Source organism: Pelodiscus sinensis, chromosome 26 (genome assembly GCF_049634645.1).
Source record: "Pelodiscus sinensis isolate JC-2024 chromosome 26, ASM4963464v1, whole genome shotgun sequence".
In the NCBI taxonomy this organism is placed as follows: domain Eukaryota; kingdom Metazoa; phylum Chordata; order Testudines; family Trionychidae; genus Pelodiscus; species Pelodiscus sinensis.
This window is the reverse complement of record NC_134736.1, coordinates 16,440,143-16,453,652: the sequence shown is the minus strand read 5'-3', so window position 1 is coordinate 16,453,652 and position 13,510 is coordinate 16,440,143. Positions and strand designations below refer to the sequence as shown.

Here is a 13,510-nt window from a genome sequence, read left to right as displayed (position 1 = left end):
TTTGGAAATTAACATGATATCAAGATTGACTGCTAACATTAATGTTTTAAGTCCAGAGTAATTGTTTTTCTATAAAATCTGCTCTAGGAAATATTTTGGGGCAATTCTCAGGACTGTATTATACAAGACGCCACACTAATTGATCACTGTGATTTCTTATGGCCTTGGAATCTATGGACCTACTCTTTGCACTAGCTTGTTGACAGGCTGACTCCTAGAGCAGTGAAAACAAACGTCTTTGAAAAATGCCACCAAAAAAAAAAAATCAAATCACATTGACAGGGATACAAAAGCCAAAACACACAGCAATGTTGGTATCCACTATAGAGATTATAAATCTACAGGCACTTAAACAGAGCGAGGGGTCTTCGCTGGATAGGAACCCTGATGGAGACAGCATTACTGCGCCATTATTTCCACCAGCAGCTTATAAAGCAATAAATCTTGTGTGTGTGATGGTAACATATGGTGCTCACCATCTGCATCAAAGATATTATGAGGGCCGCCCCAGCTATCAAACCATCCAGTCCAATACTCCATCACCATCTTCGGCTTTTTTTGCTGTTATAAAAACAAAAGACAGAATTACACTGATGGGGTGGCATGGTGAGCGAATACTCACCCTTGTTTTCCAGAGGCACATCATCTGAGTGCTGCTGCGGGAAAAGGCTCTTAAAAGGGTTTCTTCACAAGCTGACTGAAAAGATCTAGAAATAAAAGCCTGGACAAGCAAGACACAGCAACGCGTAGGACAGATGGGCAAAACAGAGCCTGCAGCATACACAGTCTCTTACAAATACATCACGAGAAAGGAAACACAAAGCAATGCAGAAGAACTGTTGACACCAAATGGTTCCACATATCAAGGCTTTGAGCAACTGGAGCAAAAAAACCAAGCCAACTGCCATGGTTTAGTTTCTGCTAGAAATTCACATTTATAAATGCCTACTTACTGGCCATGCCACTGCAGTTTAAGAGTGTGCAGGTGTGCTGCAGCCAGTGCTTGCCAAGGTGGGAATAGCAGACTTTAGCAACTTAATGCCTTTTTAATGCCGCATATGGTGATGGCAGGAAAGCATTAGCCTTTGAAGGAATTAGGTCTTCATTAAAAAGCAATTTCTTCCCATTTGTTATGGCCTGCCAGCTCCTTTACCTCCTGTGGAATTCCACTTGGCCCCATCACACCAGACAGTACCATGTGTGATCAGATTTGTCAAACTCCCCACTCCGGACATTTACTTCTAGATAAGACAATTTCGCCTTGTGTTTGATGGGTGGGGGTTATCTGATGTTATGAGAGAGGGATAACGTAAGCAGAATTAAAGAAAATCATGTTCCACTAGGAGAATACAAATGCAGTTGCCTGTAATGTTTTTATTGCTCCTGGTTGCACCATGAGTATTCGATCACCTGATACTACAGTATCAGTCTCCAACAAAACAGTCAAAAAGGACATTTCATCAGCGGCTGGAGAAGGAGACCATGTCAAGGACAAACAAACCTGTGATTCAGACAGTAAGAGCATACAAAGTCAGCCCTCCAACTTCTATAATTAACTAGTGTTGCAGAGGGAGGGCTGTTTCCAAGGGTCACGCTGTACCTTGTGACCAGCACCGAGTAGGAGGAGGCTGGTGGAGAACATGCTACTTCTTGCTCTAGTATGGTATCATAGAATCACAGAGCTGGCAGAGACCTCAGGAGTCATCGAGTCCAACCCCCTGCCCAAAACGGGACCAACCCCAATTAAATCATCCAAGCCAGGGCTTTGTCAAGCAGAGACTTAAAAACCTCAAGAGACGGAGATTCCACCCCCTCCCTAGGGAACCCATCCCAGTGCTTCACCACCCTTCTAGTAAAATAGTTTTTCCTAATGTCCAACCTAGACCTTCCCACTGTAACTTGAGACCATTGCTCCTTGTTCTGCCATCCATCATTACTGTGAACAGCCTCTCTCCATCTCTTTGGGACCTCCCTTCAGGAAATTGAAAGCTGCTATCAAATCCCCCCTCACTCTTCTCTTCTGCAGACTTAACAAACCCAAATCCCTCAGTCTTTCCTCATAGGTGACACGCTCCAGCCCCCTAATCATTTTGGTCGCCCTCCGCTGGACCCTCTCCAATGCGTCCACATCCTTTTTGTAGTGGGGGGCCCAGAACTGGACACAATACTCCAGGAGTGGCCTCACCAGAGCCAAATAAAGGGGAATAATCACTTCTCTAGATCTGGCTGGATCTGCCCCTCAATTTCCAAGCCCCTGTTAAGTGCCAAGCTGGAAAATGGAAAGATGAGAGGACAGACAGGCTACAGCCCAAGGATTCAAAGCATTTTTAAAAATATTTCCAGGCTGGCATTTAGGGGAGGAAGGTAATGGAGGAGGAAGAATAGGGAAGAGTGGGCCATCGAAGAGGAGACTGTCATAATTTACAAAATAAAACTTGGTCCCATTTCACTGCTGTGGCATCTCCCCACCAGGCTGCAATTTGAATGACATGTTCAGTCGCCAATTCCCAGGCCCTTTAAATCTCTAAGCCTATGTCTAGACTACGCAGAATTTTCGAAAGAGGACATGCAAATTCTGTGGGAATTTGCATATCTTCCAATCTCACTAAAGTAATCTGGATGCATTTTTTTTCAGGAAAAAAACCCCTTTCGAAAAAAACGCTCTTCCTTTAAAAAAAAAAAAAAAAAAAAAAGGAGGTTTACACGTTTTTTTTGAAAAAGGGTTTTTTTCCCCCTGAAAGATCCTCTTTCGAAAGTGAGATCAGAAGAAAAGATGCAAATTCGTGCAGAATTTGCATATCCTCTTTCAAAAGAAAACATAGTTTAGACGTGCCCTGACAGTACAAGGAATCTGGGGCACTCAGGTGAAACACTAGACTGGAGTGCTCCTCTACCAATGAGCAGTATTAAATAAAACGCCGCAGAGGCTGTATGCTGGGAAGGCAGGGGTTGCCCTTGGACGAGATCCCGCATGAGGTACTCTCAGGAGGCTAGTATGTACCAGTAGGCATGTCTACAAACAGACAGAATCCCATTGAGTCAACAGCTTCCTGATCAGTTTTGGAACTGGATACCCACATGCTGTTCAGTGAAGTCTTTACAAGGAAAAGACTCTGAGTGCTGAATCACTCTGTGAGAGAGCAGGAATGAAGTTACTACTGTTCACCTGACACAGCCAAGACCCCACCTCCACTGCCTCTCTGGATCAGTTACAAAAAGACAAAGGTAAGTGGATAATGGGTTAATCCAGGGCTTGGTAGCCTTTGCTTAAATTTGATTTGCATCAGCAATCTAATACAGTTCGCCACCTTAGCTTACTCATACACCTGGCACTACCTGCCTAGGAGAAGCTCAGACTTGAAATGAACGTGTGAGAGTTGCAGATCAGGACGGAGGTGCATTAGCAGAGCTGGGTGGTACCCTGGCCTGGACTGGAACAGCAGGCAGTGGGGGCACTGCAGGTGAAGACTGGAACTTGCTGGTAAAGTTATACAGCAGCTAGGATAGAGACAGCAAGGGAGTAGCAAGGCAGGATGGCAAAACTACTAGGATACCAGAGGAGAGAGCGAACAGCAGCTATTGTACTAGGCCCAACCAGCCCATGGGGTCCGTTTCATGAACTCTATAATCCAGACCCTGTTTCAATTGCCCGAACCTATTGTTCCAAGGTACCTAACCAGAGAACAGTTTTCAAGACTGAGTGGCTAAATTATGGGGTCCAATTCTCAACCTGACAAAAAAGACTATTTAGGGATATGCCTAAAAGGCTGGTGGAGCCCTCAACTATGGTATCATGCACCCAAACTTCCCAGTGAAGCTGCTGTAATGAGCTACCATGTTGAATATGCTTTATTAGAGAAGACTGAAACCTCTATCGCTGTTCACTGCCCCTCCTTCCCCCCACAGGGGCTGCAGCACAGCCTGGTCGGCAGCTCACTGGCCCCTCCATGACCAAATGCTTCTGAAAAGACATTGCTCAGCCTGACTCTGGCTTGGCTCACTACGTCATAGACACAAGACTTATTGTTACCCAGATCCCAACACTGCTGTGACTGTGTGAACCAAGCAGCTTGGCAAACAGAAGCAGCCTTCAGTTGGCTTTGTGAGTTCACTTGATTTAAGAAACACTTAGCCCACACACAAAAATTGTGATACACAGGGGATTTAATTTTAAATTACCTTTAATCCCTCAGATATTTAGTACAAGTCCACGGAACCTTCCCATCACTTCCCCATTAAACACTTGAGTTGATAAGATTTCTGGCTCTCTGAGATAACTGGCTATAATTAACTTTTACAGGACAAAAGAGAAGGCATTTCATGCTACGAACAGAATGATTCCAAGTTCCTGTGGGCATGATTCTCTTTAAAGGAAACCCACAAACATCATCTCCACGTACATAAAGAGCTCTCAAGCTGCAACAAAGGCAGCCTCCCAACTGCGAGATCCAGTGGTACCTGCACATGAATACTCAAAAGCAGAACACACAGAGATCAGGAATGCTGCCCAAGCAGTCAGGTCCAACTCCCTGTTGCCAAGGTGAAATTATTCTGGCCTCTCTTCAGTGGCTCAATAGCTGCCTGAGTCATGGAACAATGGAAACCAGGTGGAGGGGAGTCGGATTAGGACCTGGAAATAGGATATCTGCTCACAGATCCCAAGGGCTCCACCAGCAGAACACTTCAGAATGCCATCCTCTGCCCCCATAAGAATGCAAGAGGCACTCTGTTACAGGTGTGAGGGACATGTCTGCCGGAAAGGCTGCTGTGCAGTCCTGCCTTCTCCTGCCAAAACTTGACTTTAATTGTTTAATCGATCACTCAATATTAGAAAAAGAATTGCCAGACGTTCAAATCTGTTAAGTGCTTAAAAGGACAAACACAGACCTCATGCTGCAAATTCAATTCGGTCAAGGGGAATAATTTAATCACATGTCGCTGGTGGCTTTGCGATGTAACAAATCTCCTGGAGGCATCTCACTCTTCCTCCGAACTCGTTCCCACCCAGCCATTTTCTCAAGATGCAGCAGAACTACTGCCCAGTCTCCAAACACCATAGAAGGCGGGAAAGGAGGAGAAGGAAGCTAGTTGTTTACCCAATCTATAGCTAAACCTTCATTTTGCCTACAGCCCGGACCTTTCTACTGTGCTGCCAAAGTCTTTCATATTCCTGGTAACCTGGAGGTTGGCTGTGTCCCCTCAGGGTTGCAATGACTGCAACTCCACACTTGAAAAGCTGTGGTCTTCTGTCCTGAACATCTAATCCTTGTGACGCTCAAGATAAGCTCTGCTCCCAAACCCCAGTTTTAGGAGTATCCAGGATCATCACGAAATCAGGCTTCACCCATTATAGGCTGAACCAGAATCTTAAATCCAAATATTCCCAATCATTGAGGCATTCAAAATTCAAAGCTTAATCTGCAGCTTGAGTCTCTCTCTGTATTACACCAGAGCCAACCTCAATTGCAGAAATTCTGATGCAATGGTGCATACACTACCCCACCTGGTTTTCCAAAGATAGAACCCAGTTGCAAACACTTGCCAAGCTCCACAACCAAGTGAGAAAGCAAGCAGTGAGTGAGTACTGGGATACAGACTTATTAAAATCCTTCCCAAACTTCCACTGAAAAACAATAGGGAACTTTCAATTGACTTTAATGTGAATTGGCCCTATGGGAAGGGAGAGCCTGGAATATCCACCACAAAAGTAAGGTATCAGTGTTTAGATGCCGCTGTTTCAATTATAAGAATAGGCTGAACAAAGACAAATCTTACCTGTATTGTGTCCAGATAGATCAGGAGGGTGGAATCCACCTTCTGCAAGTTAATAGTGGCCAAAGCTGAGGGAGGGGAGGGAAAGAGCCTTCAATAGTGTTGATAAGTAATCAAACCCCTCAATCGATGGAGTGTTTCTAAACACCAAGATGGGGCATCAACCCATCACCAATTCAGAGGAAAATAAGCCAACTCATTAACACAACATCCTGCAGCACACCTGAGCGCTACTTGGAGGTCTCCAATGTGAGTCCTGACCTACCATGAAGCTTCTCATCTTGTGGACTTCAGCAAACAGGGAAATAGGTGTAGGCCACATTTCTAGCTCCGAATGGTCATACATAGATACAAGAAATAAACTACAGCAGCCCACCTCAAGGGGGACCTCAAGGCTTAACTAGTGCCTGTAAAGTACTTGGAGATCCTTAGATAAAAGGCACTGCAAAGGAGAACTCTTATTATTAGCAATCATATCTGGATGCAATTCTCATCTCCCAGGCTTTAGCTGCAGGATACTCTAGTCCTGGCAGAGGCTTACTGCTTAATAGTTTTGTGGGGGCAGGTGAACAAGAGTAGGGACTGAAAAACCACAATATGAACAAGATGGGTAGATCTCCCAATTAAAGTCTCCTTCTCAGCAGGGAGGCACACCAGTATTTCACCAGAAACAAGCCGACAGCTAGATTATGCTGGATGCATGCTGGGTGAAAGGCACTGCATAGTCCAGAAGAACAAGTGCAGATGGCACTTCAACAAGGACCTGCCTCTGGAACAGAATATACTGCTGCCCAGTCACCCAATCTTCATACCACCATCCCTCCAGGATTGAGGAAGAGACCTTAACTTCTCTTGTCCTTGCCTAACCTTTAAGACACACTAGTCCAAGAGTCTGTGATGTAAGGAGCTAGGGTACATGTATTGTTAATACAGAATTATGATTTTTCCATAATAATTTAAAAGGGCTGGCATCAGCTGCAGCCTGTGTTTGGTCAAGCACAATGATTCAAATAAGATATTTACAAACATAAGAGCCAGCATGTCACCATTTTTACGTTGATTTTCACAGATTTCTGTAACTAATGTGCAAGCCCTGATTTTTTTCCCCCAAAAACAAGACATGTATTTACTACTGATGGAACACACTGATGGAGACAAGGTGTCCAGTACTGCTCCCAATGCAAATCAAGAACTACACTAAAAATGGTGGGAGACTGGAAAAATCGAGCTCAAAGCCTCAGACTGGGTACAGCATTGACAGCAGCAGAGTTAGTTTTACACACATGCCATCCAATGCACTTCAGACTGTAGTTGGAGGGACAGGCGTTTGAATTCTGCAGCCCATTTAACCCTTAGGTTCACTGCTAACGAGGCTGCCAATGAGTGCAGATTGTGATGGAGGTTTCTAGGGGATGAGGCCACCTGTCCACTAGGAATTAGTAATATATGCTGCTGACTGGCTAGCAAAGACACTGGGGAGCTAGAAAGTTAACTGACCCAACTAGCTAGGTTCTATGAAAGTTCTCCATCCCCCTCTTAAGCAGCTCCCATCTTCAAAGAACACATGCATCAACTTTTCCTAGGATAACCCAATAAATGACACCCCTGGCCCCATGCCTACTCCCTTGGTTTAAATTCTAATAGATAATCGGTGCAGAGATGCAAAGCCTGCCCCCAGAGCCCCGTCTGACCCACTGAGTTGGATGCGGGAGATTGTTGGGTAGGAGACACTGAACCCTACTCCAGCCTGTGGGGAAATACTGAAGCCTCTTGGTGTTGCCACGGTAGCCCATGGATTCCAGGAGCCTCTGCAGTTCTTGCACCTCCTTTCTTAGCCCACGTTGTTGGCTGATGGGTCCATGCAGACTGTGAGCTACAAGCTTCAATGCTACTCCCAGAGAGCTGCAGCACATGGTGTGTCCATGAGTATGGAGGGGGTGTACACCACCAGAAAGTTGGCTCCCACCACTGCACTAATTTGCAGCCACAGAATAGGGGCTTAGGAGAAAACAAGACAACTGGCTATGATGCCCTGGGCAGATGCCCTTCCATAATGGATATTCTTCTCTGCAAGGCACTTGTCTACCACTAGCACCAATGGGAATCATGCATGATTTTAAACAGAAACCAAGCCTCCACTGAGCAGAAGAATGAACCAGCCCTCAGGACCATTGCTTTAATTTCCTCTCCAGCTTCATGGCAGCATTTTCTCCTCTTATCTTTCCATTTATTTCTACAGCAGATTTTATTACCTTCCCTTTTGTGTTTTCACAGCCACCTTGCTGCTGCAGCAGCATCACTTGAAACCCTAGTTATTCCGTGTTCCTGATTATTTGACATGTTGACTCTAATGAGCAGATTGTTATGACATCTAACAGGCAAATCGGTATCAAAGCCCTCTCATCACACAGCCCTCTGGAAAAGACAACTCTGCACGAAAGAAAGCTCCCAGGCGGTAAACATTCCCAAGGAAGGTGAGTGCTAAAAAGGGGAACTCCACCCCCACCCCTTTCAAATGCAGGGAGAGAGTGGCCCTGTGTGGACAAGGATGGAAACTGCTGTAAATGAAAGGAAAACTAAAACAGGCTACATTGAGTCGGGGTGCAACTCCACAAGCTTCAAAGTTAAACCAGGAATGCATTTGTCTGCCTCCCCTGCTTTTTTAGTTATTTAAAATGTAAGAGCAAAGAGTGGGGAAAATCTTGCATTTTGTGATCTCCATGCAGTTGTGTCTGGATTGAACATCAGCAGCACTTGTGACTGACTTAAGGAGTATGAACTCAGCCCTGAAACCATTACACAGGACAGTAATCATTACTCAAGTGAGTAACTTTGCTGAAGTCAATGGGAACACTCAAGTGATTAAGGGCTAGTTGTAGGATCAGGCCTGGAAAAAGCACCATCTCAATATGGTGCCGTATACAACCCCATCAAATACAAAACACAGAAACTGGAGCTGATGCACTTGGGTTTCTGTATTTCTGATATAACCCACATACTTGCTGGCTGGGGCGTAATGTCCCATCTAGTGGCACTGAAACCACTTACAGATAGAATGACGACTCTGTTCTACAGACTAGGCTAATAGCCGGCTGGCTTTTGGCTCATGTGTTATAGGCTAACGCAATAAGCTCTAAAGGTCTCCAATTTGATTCTGTCAGTATATGACGGGGGTCTGCTGGAATTACATGGCAGCAAAGCAGATGCCAAGATAAGTTTTTAGGGGTTATTTTCAGGGAGATTATAGCTTCTGTTTCGAGAATTTCTTTCTTTTTTTTTTTTTTTTTAAAGAACAGTACTTTGAAGCACCAAACTATTTCCTTTGATTTATGCCACAAAAGTTAATTTGTCCCTCCCCACCCCAAAAGCTCCATGCTCCAGGGACAAATGCTCTGCCATGACAATAACCTAGGGCTGACCAGTAACCTAGGACTAGCGCCCCTCCACAAACTATTTTCAACACTTCTAGAATGGCCAATTTCTGGCTTTTAATGAGACCATCTTTTTTTAAAACCTAAAGACCAAAGTCCTAACAAAAGATGATTGCACTTTTAATAAGTGTTAGGATATCTAGTGCTTATACGTAGGTATTTTTAATATGTTAAATTGAAATAAATAGCTACGGCAGTATTATGAGTATTAACCACAATTTCAGCCTCTTTGTATCTGATCTCTCATCTTCCAAAGAACTCCAAAGTAAGTTGCAGATACTCAGCACCAAACAGGACGAGTTTTCTATTTGATTAAAATGTATTATAGCCAAGTGGTTCATCCCTAACAGCCCTTGACTCTTCCACATGGTCTGGAAAGCAATATATAGCTCCTCATTACTCTACTGTCATATATATCCCAGGAAGTACACTGAAAAGGAGCATGCACTAAGCACTTTGGGACTCTTTTTTAGTTCTATATTTGTACAGCATCTCACACAATGACGCTTTGGCCCTTGACTTGTGCTCCAATGCACTCCCACAAAGCAAAAACAATAAAATAAAGATTTTTTTAAGGAAATGCACCCCTTCTTATTTAAGGCAGCCTTTTTTCCCCACCTTGAAAAGCACATACCTCCTTCCACATAGCCAGAAGACAATCCATCCTTGTTGTCAGAGGTCATTAACAGTTCCACAATCCCTCTGTCTAACAGGGCCTAAATAAAAAATTAAAACATTCAGGGGCCTGAATTTAACATTTTACCTACACACTAAGGAGGTACAGTTCAGCATTGTCTTTCTTCAAGGTGGAGAGGAGGAGGCTAGGGGACAGGCCTCTTATCCTGTCCATCCACTGAAAGAAATGGGAGGAGCATCATCTGGGCCACAGTTGTGGACTTCAATGTAAAGCATTATGCTACTTTCTGGCCAAAATTGACTATGTAAACATCAACCCACATCTTATTCCTGTTTCCATTTAAGTTAATGGCAAAATCCCCATTCATTTCAATGGGAGGAGGTGCCTTCCCTTTCACATGCTGTCATATTTTACAAGAGGAGAAATGGTTGAAGTACATATATTATGAAGATCCTGCAGCCCTGTATTTTGCCTCTCTTCATTCTTACCCGAGATTCTTTACTTGACCAGACTTTGGCTGTCCCTCTAGCCTCTCAAATTTCAGGACCACATATCCTAGCCGGGCATTATTTTGAACATACTGTAGCCAGACAAGAACCCCCTTGTAACATCCATTTTTGCTTGCCTGGAGCATACAGGGCACACAGAGCAGAAGGCCCAGGCTGCTGTGACCGTGAATGGCTGTAAACAGAGATACTCCAATTGCTGACCAAGAGGCTGCCAAAGAGTGCCCTTGACTCAAACCCATATTGATACGAACACACATCCATCCGCGGGGGGAGGAATCTCTCGCCCAGTAAAAAAATGTCTAGTATTCACAATTTAGTTCTCTCTCTTGCAAGTGTAAATTAACTTGAAACTTGCTTGTAAGAACTGGCGCCACAAAACGGACCAGTACAATTCGGCATCTTAGATAAGAAAGAGGATACGGGCCCCCAGGGGTATATAGATAGGTCCAGCAGCACATTTTCTCTGAGTGTCAATCTACCATCTATCTGCTGGTCGGGTTTGGTGTTTGATCTCCCGAGGTTCCAAGGGGACGCCCACCTCGTATTCGTCTTTCCTAGGAATTGAGAGACCGGCCCTGGCCTGACACGCTGGAGTCGAGAGGCACAGAAAGGGGTAAAAATTGTACCTGGATGTGGTCCTTTGCTTAAGTATATATATACATAGACTTAGAGCTCTTTAAAGATTAAGCTGTCACTTGGTACCATTATTTCTATTTTCAATCTTTATTTTCTTTATAACCATTTTTAAAATCTGTATTTGTTAGAATTTAAGAAATAGAGCAATAGCCATTGTAACCATATGCTTTTATAAGTCTTTTAATAAACCTGTAACTGTTTAAGTTTTAACCTGACTCCTTCAGTTGCTGTAATAGAACCAAGCACAATTTAAAAGAACTTCAGCCGGTCATAAAGGGACAGACATAGGGAGAGCTTGGGCGTTTGGATCTGTGTCACTCCCAGGTGACAAGATCCGTTGGGGCACCTTTCCAGCCTTTCCCAGGCTGCCCGCTGCGAAGGAACTTTGTGTTCTAGCAGTTAAAATCTAAGGTGTAATAAGCTCTTCCTATATAACGGGGCGTCTGTTGGCCTGCTGGCCACCCTCTGCGACGGGACCCCGGTCCTAGCAGTAAAGACATGGACGTTAAACCTTTTCTCGGAAGCATACACACACACACACACACACTGCCCTGACCGTCGGCTGACACATACCTGGTCATTCTGCTGCTTTCAACTCCAAGAGGAGCATAGGTGAGGGAGGGAAAGAAGAACAGAGAGCCTTCCTACTATTTAATATACTACTCGCTACTTCGCGGTTCGACCATCGCGGATTCACGACTTCGCGGACTTTTTTCTGTACATTAAAGGGTGGTTTGTTAACAGTACTACGTAAAGGGAGGGTTTTAAAAGTCTGAATATAACATATATGTTAAATAAATACGTAAATATGGTGTCCCTACTTCGCGGATTTTCAGCTATCGCGGTCGGGTTTGGAACCTATCTACCGCGATAAACGAGGGTTCACTGTAGAAGACCTAGATGGGTTAGCAGAATCACCACGTAATGAACGTATCTCTCAGAAAAACCATGAATGGTAAGCTCTGGATGAGGACTCTCCTTAGTCCTCCAACCTCACAAGACAGTAAGCTAGGGCATTTCAAGCCTTTGTTAATCACATCAGATCCTTACTAGAGCTTGTATAGTATCTTTTAATACAATCTGATGGTACAAGCACAGCCTGGAGAGCCATGAACTCACAAATATAATTCCAGTATCACAGAGTCTCCATCCCCAACCACATGCCCTTTGCTAAGATACATATGGCTTGGATCAAAGCCCAAGGAAGTCAGCAGGAAACTCTCCATTACTTTTGGATCAGTTCCTTTAGATCAAACGAAGGATGTTAAATGGCGTTTAATCAGTTAATTGAGTTGTTGATGGAATTTCCATCGACCACTCAATTAGTCGATAAGGAGGGACATTGCAGAACCACAGCAGAGTTAGCACCTAGCCTCAGGAGCTAATTCCCATGCAGCTCTGCCTTTTAAATGTAGTAAGAGCCATCCAGCTCACGCCCAGGCCCAGACACTGCACCTCTGCCTTTTAAACGTAGTAAGAGGCACAGCTAGGACAGGACAGCTGAGTCCTGGTTTGTGCCCTGTCCCCGCCCCCTCCCCTGTGTAAACAGTGCTGGGGAAACCAGCTTTTAAGCACCAGCACCAGCTCCTATTCCCCCCTGCTGTCTCTGATAGATGCAGCAAGGCAAGGGGAAAAGCAACTAGTCAAGTAGTGACTCGATTAGTCACTTATATCCCTAGATCAAACCCTCTTTCTGCTTCTGCTTTTCCATCTGGCACCGAGGACTGGAGAGTCACCAGGCCCTGCACCCCCATCCAGTCAGACGCGACTCTCAGCCAGCAGGTAGAACAGAAGATGTATTAGTCCACAGAGATGCAGTGGAGAACATACTTGTCAACACAGAAACCAGAAGCAATAAGTAAAATTCACCTAGGGGAGGGGAAGCTCAGAGCCAAGGCCCCTCCTCCCATCTCTAAGCCAGAGAGACTCACTCACACATGCAGCAGCCAGCCCCACCTCCAGCCTCTATCCTGCTTCCCTGACAAAAGGTGTCACCTGGTTGCACCGCCCCCCCCCCCCCACTCGGGTTACAGAAAGCATTAGCCAATTTCCATCACTAGGTATTGCTGAAATACCCAGGGAAATTAAGGCACACACATGGGTTACTACAAGATTACAGACATCACATGCAACATAACAAAGCAAACAGAGAGAATACAATCCCCACCTCACTGTAGCACTTAATAAAATACATGAGTGTGAACCAGAGTATTCTGCAAGGATTCGTTAGCTAATGTCTGTAAAGAACTTTCCTATGTGTGATTGTGGAAAATGTAAATGTTCACCAGGAAGCTTACGTAAAACCGATGTTATGACTGTGAAATTAAAGACACACATTTCAGAGACATATTGGCCTGGTTACAATTTCTTTGACAATCTCTGTTCATCATTATGCTGCATTCGCTATCATGTTTATACCTGAATGCACACATGCGGCAGGACAAAATTTATGATAGCAGCTTCCAAGTATCTAAAAAGGGGTTATAAGGAAGAAGGAGAAAAATTGTTCTCCTTGGCCTCCGATG

At 44.5% G+C, this 13,510-nt stretch overlaps 1 protein-coding gene across 4 annotated transcripts in view; it reads right to left on the bottom strand.

Annotated features, from left to right (window-relative positions):
- Positions 1–13,510, bottom strand: part of LOC102448929 (beta-galactosidase-1-like protein 2) — a 52,947-nt gene that overhangs the window by 19,891 nt on the left and 19,546 nt on the right. For 3 of the 4 annotated variants that reach the window (XM_075909377.1, XM_075909378.1, XM_075909380.1), the window contains 3 exons: positions 9,838–9,919; positions 5,776–5,840; positions 477–561 (listed from right to left, as the gene is read on the bottom strand). In XM_075909377.1, coding sequence (XP_075765492.1) covers positions 477–561; positions 5,776–5,840; positions 9,838–9,919 — 232 coding nt within the window. The remainder of the gene's footprint in view (positions 1–476; positions 562–5,775; positions 5,841–9,837; positions 9,920–13,510) is intronic. The other variant, XM_075909381.1, reaches the window with a different exon arrangement.